We start from the raw sequence: 14,866 nt of genomic DNA, 5'->3' as shown, positions 1-14,866 counted from the left end.
AATTACTTGAAAAGAAGAGCAAAATTGAAGACATATACTAGCCTTTATATACTCGCTTATAAGACAACTCCAACTGCAAACTGCATAATATGCCAGCAGATCTGGGTCTGTGCAATTTGTTAGGAATAATCAGCAGAACAAACAAAACTCGCCCTGATCTGTGGGCCCATTATGCTACGGCAGATAAGGATTTTTTATTTTTGCAGTCTGACCTGACTTATAAGTGAGTACCGTATATATGGTAGTCAATTTCATTGTTCCAATTTTCTACATAATCCCCTCACTGTAACTCTGTAAAGCATTGGATTCTTAATAAAAGGGTTGCAAGTTAGATACCAGCACTGGCTGACCATACCAGCTAGTATTTCCTTGTGAAAGGCATTTAAAACTGATTCCTTGGCAGGACATAGCCAGTGAAAATCTCTTAGTGCCAATAAAATCACACAGGCAAGCAACCTATACATTGGTGTGCTTGAGCATTTTTTAAATTGCAACAGTGAAAACAGGCATTTATCCAGTGAAACAGATACCTCTTTTCAAGTCATTATAACTTAAAATGAAATAAGAAGAAAAAAATATTGGAATGATTTCTTTTATTACTCAGACATCGATTTTATCTAAGACATAAAAGGACCATCTTTAAACAGTCCATGCCCAAAATGCAAAAGCATAAAACCTGATCTGTCATCAGTATCAGCAGATCAGGTTCAAAACTTCTGGATTAAATTATTAAAAAACAGCATAGACCTTCATCTGCCACCCATAATGTGCCAGCAAATCTGGGTCTGAATTGTTTGATTTATTCCCAGACAATGAAATTTGTGAAACTGTTTCATCATGCTGTTTCATTATGATGAAAGCAAAGTTCTGAAAATATCCAAAGTGCTAAGTACAAAAATAATGTCTCATGCTAAATTTAAATCACTTGCAAAAATATGACGACTGTAAAAACAGTACAACTGCATCATTTTCAAATTATAATGTAATATTTAGCATCCCTTTTTCCAAAAAGTGTTCAATGATAAAATCATTCGCATAAATCACCATCAAACATTACTGCATCTCTTTAAATCTAGTGTCTGATAAATAGTCTTAAATTATTACTTAAGTTTCCAGTCACTAAGGTTGTTTATCCTACACTCCAACATTCAAATGCACTGTAAATACCTAATGAATAAGAAACATCAAAAAACATAATACTAAATACTGCAAAATATGAATCATGTACAAGATTTGGTTTAAAAAACTGGATCTGAAAAGAATATTCTTCCTTCAGATTTTTGCCGTTATTTTTCCACATATATTGTAAATTATTCTGTGTTATCACTTGATTTTAAAAGAAAATTGAATTATTTTTGCAATAAACTTCAAATATCACACTCATTTTATTAATAATACAAATCATGAGAATAGTTGTTGTGGGGTTTAATGCCATTTTTCAGCACATGATAGGCTATACATGACAGCCAGTACAACAGGTGGAGAAGGAACCCAGTAAAACCGCAGGAACAACCACCGACCCATGGGAAGCTAATACCAAGCTTTCTCTAATACTCATATGGGTTGAGCTTGAGACTCAAGGCAGTCTCTCTGTGTAATATGTCACAAAGGAATTACCTACCTGTGAGTGAAGCTTTTTGTTAACTGTCAAGATTAATTATGCACTAATTTATCTTAGTCATAATATGTGAATCTTATTTAACAATCAACAAGGTTCCTACATAGCAAAGAAAACTTGTGCTCCACATCATGTCTAACAGCCTTCAAATAGAATGAACTCTATAAGTAACAATATTTTTACCTTACCTGCTGATTTCATTACTACAGCCTGTCATAAACTAAAATCAGAGCAAGCTCAAGTAATGTCCCATTTGTTTTTTTCAGCAGATTACTTTCTGTGTACTTAGCTTTTTCTTAATAGTTACTATATAAACTCACTTACATGTCAAGGCCAACTGCAAACTGCACAGACCCAGATCTGCCTGCACATTATGCTATGGCAGATATGGATCTGTGAAGTTTGTGAGAAGTAATCAGTAGAACGAACAACACAGACCCTGATATACAGCCACATTATGATACGGTATTTTTCTTGATTGCAGTTTGAATTGACATACAAGCTGGTATATATGATATTATTGTGATACAAATTATACTGTCTTGTTTGGTTGATTCCCTTTAATTCACAATTATGTCCTTTATTTTTCATTCAGAAAATATTTCAGACTTGGCACACATTGTTATGGTCAATACTTGCATACAAGTTGAATTCAACTGCAAACATAGACCCAGATCTGTCTAAGTAAAGTGTCAAATTTTGAATTGTATTGAACCTTAAAGTTGAATGCATTGAGAATTGAAATTTTATCACAGTTAAGCCAGAAAAATCTTTGTGGCAGGTTACCTCGACCTTTCTTCTGGTCTCCCCCATGTCCGTGTTAAAACTTGAAAGGCTAGAATTTATGACTCAATGAGACTGATCAAAGCACTGCTATGCTGTCCTGAGAATGTAAACATTTGAGCTACCAACCATAACCGCTTGATAGGAACCCACGTCAAATTATCATTTTTCAAATGGAAATTGTTATGCCCCATACTTCACAGATTCTATGCTGTCTGAAATCTTATGGAAGAAATGATTATCTTGGGATAATTTAGGAACCGCTGCTTACAATTGGCCAGAGGTGTACACTTTGAAAATAATGTGAATTTAAAGTGACGACCTTAGTTGAAATTCTTTAGTCTTAAAATTCCTGAATGGAGAAGTTTGACCCCGAGGGCATCTAAAAAGAATAGTGCTTTCCTTGTTAAACAAGAAAAGGGAACCAGGTGGCTGTCTTGTAAGAAAAGACAGGGTTTAGTGCTAGGATGCAAAATTTCTGAAACAGAACAGCATTAAGGTATGCAATTGTAATTTCCCAAGTAATTTTTCTATTTTGTGATTGTCTGTTTATGCAAGGGTATTATATATGAATAGGACTCATATTATGTACTGTTTATTCAATTTCATGGAAATTTGTTAATGCTAGAGTTGTTATGCAATTCACACTCTGTATCACCTTGTACACTAAAAGGGCATGAAAAAGAAAAATGTATGCATGGGTTATAACTTTGAAACTATTGAGATCCCCACCAAATAACCATATACATGTATACACTTACTGGGCTTGAAACAGAAAAATGTACACATGTAACTGAGTGTCCATCCTTAATGCAAATTCCTTAATCCATGGGTCATAGGTTTAAAATTATTAAGATCCCCCATATAACAATGTATACATGTTGAACATGAAAAGTCAAATGCATATATTCAACTGAGGTTTGCTGATGGGACAGTTCTATCCTCCAGGAACATAGCCAAAAAGCTCAAACTTTGTGTTGCAAGTCAAAATAGGGAAGCACACAGACAAGTTTTGTAAATAAAGAATTCTAGTCTTTTCAAATTATTGCTGGTAATTTAAGTAACAATTAAATTATAGAATAGTCCATAATAATGCCCGATTTCTGTATCTGTACAAGTTTTACCTACTTTAGTGATCTCTTTAATTGGCATTTTAGTTAAGGATTTTAATGTGGTCAGTCAATAAGTCAGCTGAAAGTATTATTATTTTTTTCTTTTCCATTTTGTTCATATGCACCAAACAACTGCTAAACAAGTGCCAATTTATTTTTAGATACAACCTGCACTAATTTTTTTTAAAAGTTGGTTTCCTTGATAGAAGCTTAGTTTCAAAGTTCAGCATTAATTTCTTTATGCAAATAATTTTCTCATGCAGATTTTATCTTTCTCTCTTGTATAGTTAAGACAATGCATACCTTTAAATCCCAATTTATTGGGGAATAAAGTGCTTTGACCAAGGACACAACAATAACTGACCCATGTTGGGTTCAATGGTAGGATTTGAACATGCACCCTTTTGGTCAAGAGTCTAGAAATTTAACCACTAAACCACCACGGCTCCCAGTTTTTGTGGGAATTCACCTAGATAACTTTTTACACACAGAATGACATTTTAAAGCCTCTGTGTGTGTGTAAATATACAGGTATGTATATAGATAGTGCAAGACCACACAGAGTGAATTAAGAATCATTTGCCTTGGGCCAATTACGAGATGAATAGAAACTTGTTTTGTTAAGACGTATTTGATACACATTCTTCCCTGATAATAAAGTAGACTTTAAAAGAATCAGAATTGTGTGAAACATGGTATTTTGATGTCCAGGTTAATTATTAATCCAGGTCTATAGTACATGTTTTAAAGTATTTACATCGGATCATGTCACACACTGGTATATATACAGTACAATTCATCATAATAACTCATCCATGAGGATGAATGAATGCTAAATTGATTCATCAACGTTTTTTCCCCTCTCTTTCAACAACGACCATAGTGGTGGAATGCATCTAAAGAGGAGTAGGGGGGGAAGCAAATAGTAGATTTAGGTATCTGAGATAATTTAAGTGTGGAATCTAGATCAGTTGATGCACTAATGATCCTATGGAACAAAATCTCATTTATCATAAAAAGCCACTGCACCAGTATCTAGCCCACCCTCAGGTTGGCCCAGCATGATACTTGTCAAATTGATAGAACTATTTGCTTTCTGCAGATACACTCATTCGAGGATTTTGAGGTAACTTTATATTTTAAAAAAAGTTAGCACTCTGAAGAACCATGTTTTTATTTATTTATAACTACTTGATCAGGGATGGAAAAATTGAAATTTTCTTGTACTTTTTCTTACAAGGTTATGATTGGGGCCTGGGACCAGAATAATCATGGGTTTGGGAGCAATAAAAAGATTAATAATAAAATCTGCAAGAGTATATTGCTGGAGCTCTGCATGATTTTAAATTGTTTTACAATTTGGAATGAGGCCTATTTACATTTTGGCAAAGACAATACAAAAAAGTCCCTGACTTAGCAGGACTAAAGATGTTAAGTACAAGGCTGTACAAGTTCAACTAAGAAATATTTTGAACCTATCGTGGGTCAATGGGCATGAAATGTTTTATTATATGCTTCACCATACAGAATCTTGCAGTTACTATTTGGATTCAATATATAATTTTTAATGGTTTCATTTATTTTTTATTGATGTAAAAAATTAAAAAATATGTCCTTATAATTAGCTAAATGACTCTGAATGATAACTAATGTAATAACCCTATATGTTATTGAAGCTGCTGCAACTTGTACAATAAGTCACAGTAAAGTTATTTTTGTAGCCATCTACTCTGTTTATAAAATTGTATGAAATAAAACAGATTAATCTTCTATTTTTTGTTATATGCCTACAACAATAAGCAGATGTAAAAAAATGAAGTATGTACTGATACAAATAAATATTGTGTGACCCATAAGCCATTTCCTCCTCAATCAAAAATTAAAAGGTGTACATTTAAACCAAAACATCACAAAAATTAATGCTTAAGTTGAAGAACCATTAGGAATTTTATGAATAACTAGTCAGTAACAAAATTTAAAACAGTGCTATTTGAGAGGGACTCTTCTTCCATCATGCAAAATATGCCATTGTGATGTGGACCTCCTAACAAATGTCAGAATGGCATGTCAAATAAATTTCACCTGAATGAGCAATGAACCAGCTTAACATAAATCAGGGAGTGCCATACACTTTAGCTACAGGTACACAAAGAGAAAGACAGTTTTTAATTATTAACTCAACATAAATGCTGCAAAATATTACAGGTGAAACAGGCATTAAGAACTGCTGTTCTTACATCAACACAGGTGGCAAAAACAAATTTTTGTTATTAACCATTAGGCACTAGCTACTTAATTAACCAATCTTTGTTATTAACCATTAGGCACTAGCTACTTAATTAACCAATCTTTGTTATTAACCATTAGGCACTAGCTACCTAATTAACCAATTTTTGTTACTAACCATTGGGCACTAGCTATCTAATTAACCAATGTTTGTCACTAAACTTACCCACTAGCTATCTAATGACCAATTTTTGTTACTAACCTTTAGGCACTCTCTAATAACCAATTTCTGTTACTAACCTTTTGCACACATTATCTAATAACCAATTATTGTTACTAAACTTTTGGTATTAGCTATCAACAAGCAATACACAAAACTCTGAACAATAAAACAATCACCAAATGATAATGGATCTAAAATACCATATATCACTCTCTATAAAACAATCGTGAAATCATAATTGATCTATGTACCATCTATCCTTGTCTATGAAAAATCCAACTATAAACAGTGTACATACAGATCTGCCATTACATAATGTGTTGAGGTGCTTCAATATCATTGATATATTGATACATATCAATATTTCCATGGCAATAATGTAGCTCTAACTATTGACACTGGATGATCGTGGAATCAAACATGAACTAAATGACATAAACTGTTATAAGGTTAACATTTTTGTGATGTCTTCAAATTAAGTAAACATGAGCATTTAAACTATATATAAAACTCAACAGCTCCTTATAACCACATACATATAATATATCCTGTGTGCTACACAGTTAATAGTCCCCTTATATATCAATTACATGCAGTAATTTGATTCTCCTTAATTCACACACTCTCTTATCAATCATCTCTACATACATCACCCACATGTAATATCTCCTTAATCCACACACACTCTATGAATCTCCATCTACATCATCTACATGTAATACATATATTTAAAGCCAAATGGTCAGTCTCTTAATAAGTCAGCTAAAAGTAAAGTATCCTTAAACACACACACACACACACACACACACAAACACACACACTCACTCTTATATACATCACCTACATGTACTGTATTTCCTTAATACTACAGTCCGTCTCCTTGTACGTACATGCACATCTTAATGAAAAACACTTTTTTAAAATTCCACTATACAAAGGATATTTGCCTATCACAAGATAACAGTTACTAATCATCTAGAGTTTAAATATTTATTTTTCGAAATGATACTTTATGAATGTTTTTATTCATAAATGGTTCTTTTCCACCTGTGTGTGCATGCTGACCCGATAGAATTATTATTAATCTAACTCAACAAAAAGTGTTTAAGATTAGATTCCTGTCTCTGAACAATTGTTCAGTGAATATATTTGTAAAAAGTCAGAAATAAATGTTATGTTCATTCCAGAAATTGAGTATATCCTAAAAAAAGAGTTCAGTAACGATACAAGCAATGTTTTGCAAACACGGAGTCATTGTATGTTTTACAGTTTATTTTATGTATGGAGTACTATCATGATACATATTCTACCCCACCCCAAATAGTGATATGTATTGTGATACAACATGATTGGTGATACCCAGCTCTAATAGGTACCATAAGATACATGGCTATCATGCTTTCTTGAAATCAAATGTGACGCAAGTCCTAATTTACCTGCACATCATACAACAGTATACTTAGATTTGTAAGAATGGCTCAAAAGTAAGTTTGATAATTTGATAACCTATTTAACAGTCAGATTAAACAACATGATCAATCCTTTCACACCCTATCCCCCCACAAGTTTCACTCCATCTTCACATTTCAAGACAAGGCAAAAGTAAGACAATCCACTGGCCCTATTCTAGTGTAAGGATTCCAAGAGTAACTAGTAATGCAATCAGTACTAAGGCCTCACAAATTGTCTCTGCCAAAAGAATTCTTGACAACTGTATTTATAAAAGAAATTTTCTTCCTGCTGTTGGAATAAAGAATGTATTGAATTTTTTTAGCAACTCCTTCAACTTCATTGTGCCCCCCCCCACCACACACACTTGCCAACACTGACAAGATTTATTAATGAACCTCCCAATACCTTTCCCACTTTGATAAAAACTGGCTCCTAAAAAGTGAGATAACATTTGTAATTGTTTTCTCTCATTCACTTCAAGCTGTCTCTAGCCAAATGAATGAAGGACAACAAAAAAAGCATGTGTATCTTCAGCAAGAAACCTGGAAATTACACATTCCAGAAATTCCACACACAAACTGTTTACAGCCTCCTAGAATTAGCTATAGTAGACTTTACTAAGGCAAACCTGTAAGCCAGACAATTTTCCGAAGGTAATTACTATATGTGGCAAAATGTCTATGTTTTTGTTTCTGATTTTTAAAGGGAGTAAAAAAATGTCAGAAATTTAACGAAGTAGAAATTATGTAATTAAAATCTGACACGGCAAGGTGAGGGTTAAATTACAAATTTTCCACTACATAATACTTTCCCAAAATTACCAAGACAACTGACTTTTCATTAATCTGCATTCATTTGATGATAAGCATGACACCATGCGTATGATTAGTGTATGTACTCTCAAGTCCAATGGCAAACAACACAGACCTTGATCTGCCATGTTACTTGTTCTACCAATTAGTGCCAACAAAATATACAGACCCAGATCTGCTGGCATATTAGGTGATGGAAGATCAGTGTCTTATTAAGAGAGTATAAACAAATCTAGTTAATGCAATTTCTGAAATTTTAATGATGATGCTAAATCTTTCAATTTACAGTAATAAATATGTTAATAAGAGATGCTTACCTGTGTTGTTGAGGCATTGAAAGTAATTCCCAGAACTGCACAAATTCCCAGACCAGCTGCCACTGAGAGTGCCACAAGCAGAACCCCTGCAATGCCGATCCCACTCTGCGACTGCACTGCATTGTTCCATCTTAACAGCGAGATACAAGCATACAGCAACTACAAAAAGAGGGAAGTTAAATTCTGTCAGTTTTAATTCTACTAATTCAAAAGATAATGTAAGTGGATTTTTAAAATGATTTTCTAAGGCCTGAAGTGGACTATTTAATTAATTGATTTTCTAAGGTTTCAAGTGGATTTGTTTTTTAAAAGAAACTTTTATTCACATATTTCAATTTTTGTATCCTTGATCAGCAAGAAAAAGTTTCATGGGTTTTTTCCCTTCCAAAATGCTGATTATCATTAAAGTGTCCTGTATTAATAATCTGTTTTTAATTTTAAAAAATACATTGTTGTCCACTGAGAACCATACTAACTACATAACCTAATTCTTTGAGCATTTTTCCTGAAACAAGATACTTTTTAAAAATAAAATTCCTCCAGCATGTTAAAAAGAAACCTTACCATTAACACATATCCAAGGGCAACTCTAGGGATGCTGACATTGGAAAATTCTTTCATGATATCTAACAACGATGTTCCAGAGAAGGCATAGATATTGTCAGGCATGCTGTCATTGGTAAATCCATTCAGCACCTAACAACAAATAATGAACAAAATTCTTATATGCTCTTAAACACATAGCATATAAAATGACATGTTATTATATGCACATTGTGTATTATGCCCATCCCAATTGATATATCACAAGAGCTGAGGTACCTACTATCTATACTCACGAGTCCAATTGCAAAATGGACAGATCCAGATCTGACAGCACATTATGTGCTGGCAGATCTTGGTCTGGACAAGTTTTTTAGGAGTAATTAGTAGAACAAATAGCACAGAACCTGATCTACAGGCACATTATGCTACTGCAGGTCAGGATCTTTGTTGTTTGCAAATTGACTCAAAATTGCAACTGAGCATATGTTGCAACCATATTCAAGGCATTAGTATCATATAAAACATCAGTATTTTATGTTGATATTAACCGTATGCAAATTCGTTTTTATTGCTTAGTGCACACTAAAATTTTCATTAGAAATGGTTTTAAAATGTTTAACATATGTTGACATGAATTTGTTTATGTAGTGTCTGATATGCTGCCAGTGTGCCTGTAAATCATGTGATACTCCAGTGACAGTACTGGTTTAAGATCCATAGGTATAGGCATGTGTTTAGGTTTCATTGATAGTACTGGTCAGTGATACATATTTCATGTGTTACGTTTTCAATGATAATACTGGTCAGTGGTCCAAAGGTTAGTTTTCTGAGTCCAAAAATCCTTCAGGACCTAACTGGTTGTTACCAACTTATGAAAACAAATTACACTATGAATAGTCTCTTTAATCCCAATTTTTTAAAATAAATTTAACTTATTTCTTGTTTATTCTTAAACAACTGGACATAAGTGTCAAATCTCTGATTTCCATGACAAAATATTGCCCCCATTTATTATATTATAATCCCCAGGAGAGATTGATAAAAGCAAAAAATATTATACTTGCTGGCTAACAGGATTGTTTGAATATCCATCAAATTCTTCAATTACCCTTCCCATTTTATTTGATATTTTGGGCAAGTGGAAATTATACTTTTTCTTCACTTGGGCTGCAGGACAATGAATTTGTTCTACCCTGCTTGATTCCTTTATGCCCTGTACCACTAATGCCAACCCTGCCAACCGTACAGACATTACCTGAGTAAATTTCCTTTGCCATGCCTGTAGAACAACCTTGGCTTTGTCCTGTGTCCAGTCAATACTGACCACCTTGGCGGTTGAGGCATGGAACTCATACAACTGAGTCTCACCCATCAGCTGGACAATGGACTGTAGTGCTTCAGCTCTAGAATGAATTATGAATTAAAAATACCAATGCAGTTCCTGAATGAAAAAATATCAAAGGGAAATTTCTAAATGCATTTACGAATGATCTTAAACCATACATGAAAACTAATTAGCCATAGGATCCAATTAAAGTTTCATATGACAAATATAAAAATGACTATCAAGGTTAGTTTTATCTTCACATGTATTCAGCTATTTTTGTGAACTTCTCTTAAAGTTATCTATTTTATTGACTTTAATCCTTTTGAAAGGTTGAAAACATCAACTTCCAGCTGAAGAAATAATGCTAACGTGGAAGAAATATATTTTTGGTACACTCTGCAAACAAATCATTTTTTAAAAAGAAAAATATATTTCTCTCTGTTATTAAGTAAAGTCCCTAACCAGCATTTAAGCAAAGAAAATAATTAAATTCTAAGGTGGCTGTGGAGAAGGGGGTAGTGGTATGTAAGAATACAAACTGAAAAACTAAGAGCTACATACTTAACAATATGTCCGGTTTTATTTTTCCTCACACCACCAACAACCAGGTCTTCATGCCAGTGCATGAACTTTGTTGCAAACCCATAGCAACCACCTGTAATTTCAGCTCCAATATCAGGAATCTGAAATAGGAGGAAAATCTTGTTAATGCAACTTTTATTTATCCAATGATTGTAAATTTATACAAAAAAGAACATTTTCAGTGGTACTTAAGTTTGTGAATTAGGGAGGGGATCCTATTTTCCTCAAATGAGTGGGGGGAGGCCCATTTTTCTCACTTAGGTTGAGAAAGAAGACGACTATTATTATAAGAATGTGTAGCAATTCACTCTTCCTCTGTGCAGCACTATACCACTGCTGCTGTAGATGAATTTGCAATCAATGGTACACAGAAAAAACACATGCCTCTAGTTAGGATTATCCAAGCTATCTGTAGAAGTCAGGGAGTCAAGTGCCTTATCAGCCACTTTGGTTTTTTGGCACAAGATTCCAAGCCCAGTTTTACAGCTCAGGCGAAAAGAACTGTGCTAGTAACTCCTATCTGATCTGCCATCTACTTTCCACTTCTCACACATAGGGGAAACTCATTAATAACCAACCACTTAGGGAAAGTTTCATGTATTCCTTACAAAAGATTTTGAAAAGCAAAAAAAGAAATATATTTAAATTTCTTTATTCTGTTACAAAAACATTGTAGAAAATATTAAACTTTTTAAAGCACTTCTGCAGTTTTTGGTTCCACCATGCCTCATGGATGGTGCATATATTGAAATGTTCATTCCCATTTGGTCTTGATTTGTTTGTTGCCTTCAGTCAAGTGATGGTCTTAAAAATATTGTACATCATAGTAGAGAACTTGAGGAGAGTTGTGAAGTGTCTTTGTACACAGATCTAGTTCTGATGAATATTTACCAGTAATGTTCTCATATGAACTCTTCCAAACAAAGGTAATAATGGTAGCAGAAACTGCTATTTGCTTTCTTTTTCTTCTTCTTCTATCTCGCCAAGATTATATGTAAATATTCTCCAGCCAGTCCAAAACCATGGTATTGGAAGTACCAATGATCAGATATACATACATGCATGAATGAATACACATGCACACACACACCCACACACACATACACACACACTTGTAAGTACTCATAAAAATTCTGCTTGCTCTAAAAACTGTTTTTACTGGAAAAGCAGCCATGTAGTCTGTGGTAATAAATACTGTATCTTAACGGGATATTGTCGACATTCTTGCCTCCTCAAGATAGCCCTATGCATCTAAGATAATAACAGTGGAACTCAAACTTGCTTTCATCAAAAACTTCTTTCAGGTTTAAACTTTCGATTCTTGTCTGTGTGACAGTGTAATTTATATAGATTTTCAATATTAGTACAGTATTTTTACAAAAAGGGGGTCAAAACGGGGGTTAAATGGCAGCTTCCCATGTGCTCAGTGCTTTGAGAGGTGAATACTGCCATTATTTCGTGGAACAGCCCTTACACTCACCAGAATTAAAACCACACTATCTACATTGCTTACATAAAAAGAGGCACAAAACATTCCTGGCATAAATTGGGGGTGGAAGAAGACTAGAAAACCACCTAAGATGGTGTACACCACATTTCTTTATTAATAGTGGTGACGGTGAAAAGAAAAGGCCAAAACAAAGTTGGCATAAAAATTGCCAATATCAATGTTAATGTTTACCGATATACTAAGCTCAAGAAAGAAAAATATGAGTTCTTCACTACTGGGTATTTACTATTCCAAGCAAAACTTGATTAAAGACTATACAGCACATTTCCAGACCACATTTACTTCACACTCATTTGTTTTTATTTACAGTTGCTAAATTTTCAAAACAATAACAAATGACTGCAATTAATTTTGTACATTGGAAAATGTTTTGGGTATATTGAAAGTTTTCTCAATAAATAATGTAGCAATTATTCACAATGTTTTTGAAAACAGGCCAATGACCAAAACAGGCTATGTCACTCTATCATAACTAAAACAGGCTATGTCACTCTACCATGACCAAAACAGGCTATGTCACTCTACCGTGACCAAAACAGGCTATGCCACTCTACCATGACCAAAACAGGCTATGTCACTCTACCATGACCAAAACAGGCTATGTCACTCTACCATGACCAAAACAGGCTATGTCACTCTACCATGACCAAAACAGGCTATGTCACTCTACCATGACCAAAACAGGCTATGTCACTCTACCATGACTAAAATAGGCATGTCACTCTAGCATGACTAAAACAGCTTATGTCACTCTACCATGACCAAAACAGGCTGTCGCTCTACCATAACCGAAACAGGCTGTGTCACTCTACCATAGCCAAAATAAGCATTGATAGGGGTGATCTCTAATCTCATTCTCTAAAAAGTGATAAAACTTACAAACTTTACAAGAATTTCACATATCTGCCATACCTCACCCCCACAACCCCACCCCCATAGTATTATCAATAAGTAAGAAAATCTCTACAATAATGGAGAGTCCATTAATTCAGCTATTTTAAGTAAATGCTTAACAAGGCTTCACAAATTTCAAAGGCAGTGCCCTCTAGGCTTATCAGAGGATAAATGTTTAATTAAAGTTTATGACTTTCATAAAAATGTCAGATAAAGTGATAAGGAAAAGGCTGGGACAATAATAAAAGTCAAGCCAATTTGCCCTATGCACTGAAAGTTTCTCAAATGTTCCCTACTCCCAACCTTCACAAAATCTGTCTACAAACAATTTATATAACATCAAGTATAACAGATCTTTTCTTAGAGCAGGGGAATCAGTCTCTATGCTGTGTATTGTACTGATCATGGAAATCAAGTTACCTTTACCATCATGTATTGGTCAAGTGACCTAAAGAATGACCAAGTTATATTCACTCTGAAGCCTACACATTTCTCTATTTGCTTTTTATTTGTGTTTTATTAAATGTAAAAATATACTTTATATTTGATTCAAAGGAAAGTTTCTGAGCACATTCTAGCAACTTCATGACTCTTGGCTCATTAATGTAGAAATTAAAATAACATGACTACTAAGAAAACTATTTTTACCTTAGTCAAACCTCTCACAAACATCCACAGTTCAGGTGTATATTATTACCCATGAATGAGATTTTTTTTAAACAAATCAGAGACCTTTCCTTTCACATAAATTTGTATTTCCTTCCACAAACAAACAAAAATTTCCTGATGTTTAGCTTTTGCCATAGCAGAGATTCCTGAGCTTTAAGATTATCTCTCCTTCTGACAGTGATTACCATGAAATTGCCCAGGAACACACACCTATATATAAACAATGTTTATCTAGGGCCCCCCACATATCTATAAACAACTTTGAAAAACTAAATTCTCATGCCTGCTTCCTAACCTGAAAAAGCATGACAATAAGCATGCACTGCTAGATCCAACTTGTGAAACTGAAATTTCAACATGAAATATGTGCCCCTGCACACTATAATACAAGTATGATGTATATAAAAAGCAAGTTAATGATAACATGATAACAATTTCACAAAAAGCATCAGGATAGGTTTACCGCATTTGTGTATTCTCAACCAATCACATTTTTTAAAATTGCTTTCATTGATGTCATGGTTTTAATGAATTTATTAACTGATAAGTGTGAAACAGGTTGAAAGGTTATTCTGTGATGAGACAGTAAGAGTGAAATGTCTTGCCAGAGACGCACCAGTGTCCACCCAGCCTAGTCTGGACAAGATACAACCCATGCCGTACCTTTCTGCTCACAAGCCTGGTACACTAACCAGTGTAGGACCAACATGCAGTGAAAATGGTATTTTTGGAGATTTCTCATAAACTGATAAACTGTATTTTGTCCCCAGCCTAAAAAAAATAAAAATGTCTTGA

The 14,866-nt window shown here is 34.0% G+C and overlaps 1 protein-coding gene across 2 annotated transcripts in view; it reads right to left on the bottom strand.

The window, feature by feature from the left end:
* LOC149807074 (protein patched homolog 1-like) overlaps positions 1-14,866 on the bottom strand; it is a 100,685-nt gene that overhangs the window by 48,918 nt on the left and 36,901 nt on the right. For both annotated transcript variants that reach the window (XM_089961510.1, XM_089961518.1), the window contains exons 8-11: positions 10,978-11,099; positions 10,345-10,492; positions 9,108-9,239; positions 8,544-8,702 (exon numbers count right to left, since the gene is read on the bottom strand). In XM_089961510.1, coding sequence (XP_089817636.1) covers positions 8,544-8,702; positions 9,108-9,239; positions 10,345-10,492; positions 10,978-11,099 — 561 coding nt within the window. The remainder of the gene's footprint in view (positions 1-8,543; positions 8,703-9,107; positions 9,240-10,344; positions 10,493-10,977; positions 11,100-14,866) is intronic.

This window comes from Sinohyriopsis cumingii, chromosome 1 (genome assembly GCF_028554795.1).
Source record: "Sinohyriopsis cumingii isolate HCF-2022 chromosome 1, ASM2855479v2, whole genome shotgun sequence".
NCBI classification, from domain to species: Eukaryota; Metazoa; Mollusca; class Bivalvia; order Unionida; family Unionidae; genus Sinohyriopsis; species Sinohyriopsis cumingii.
Note: the sequence above shows the minus strand (reverse complement) of the source record. Positions and strands in the feature narration are given on the sequence as shown.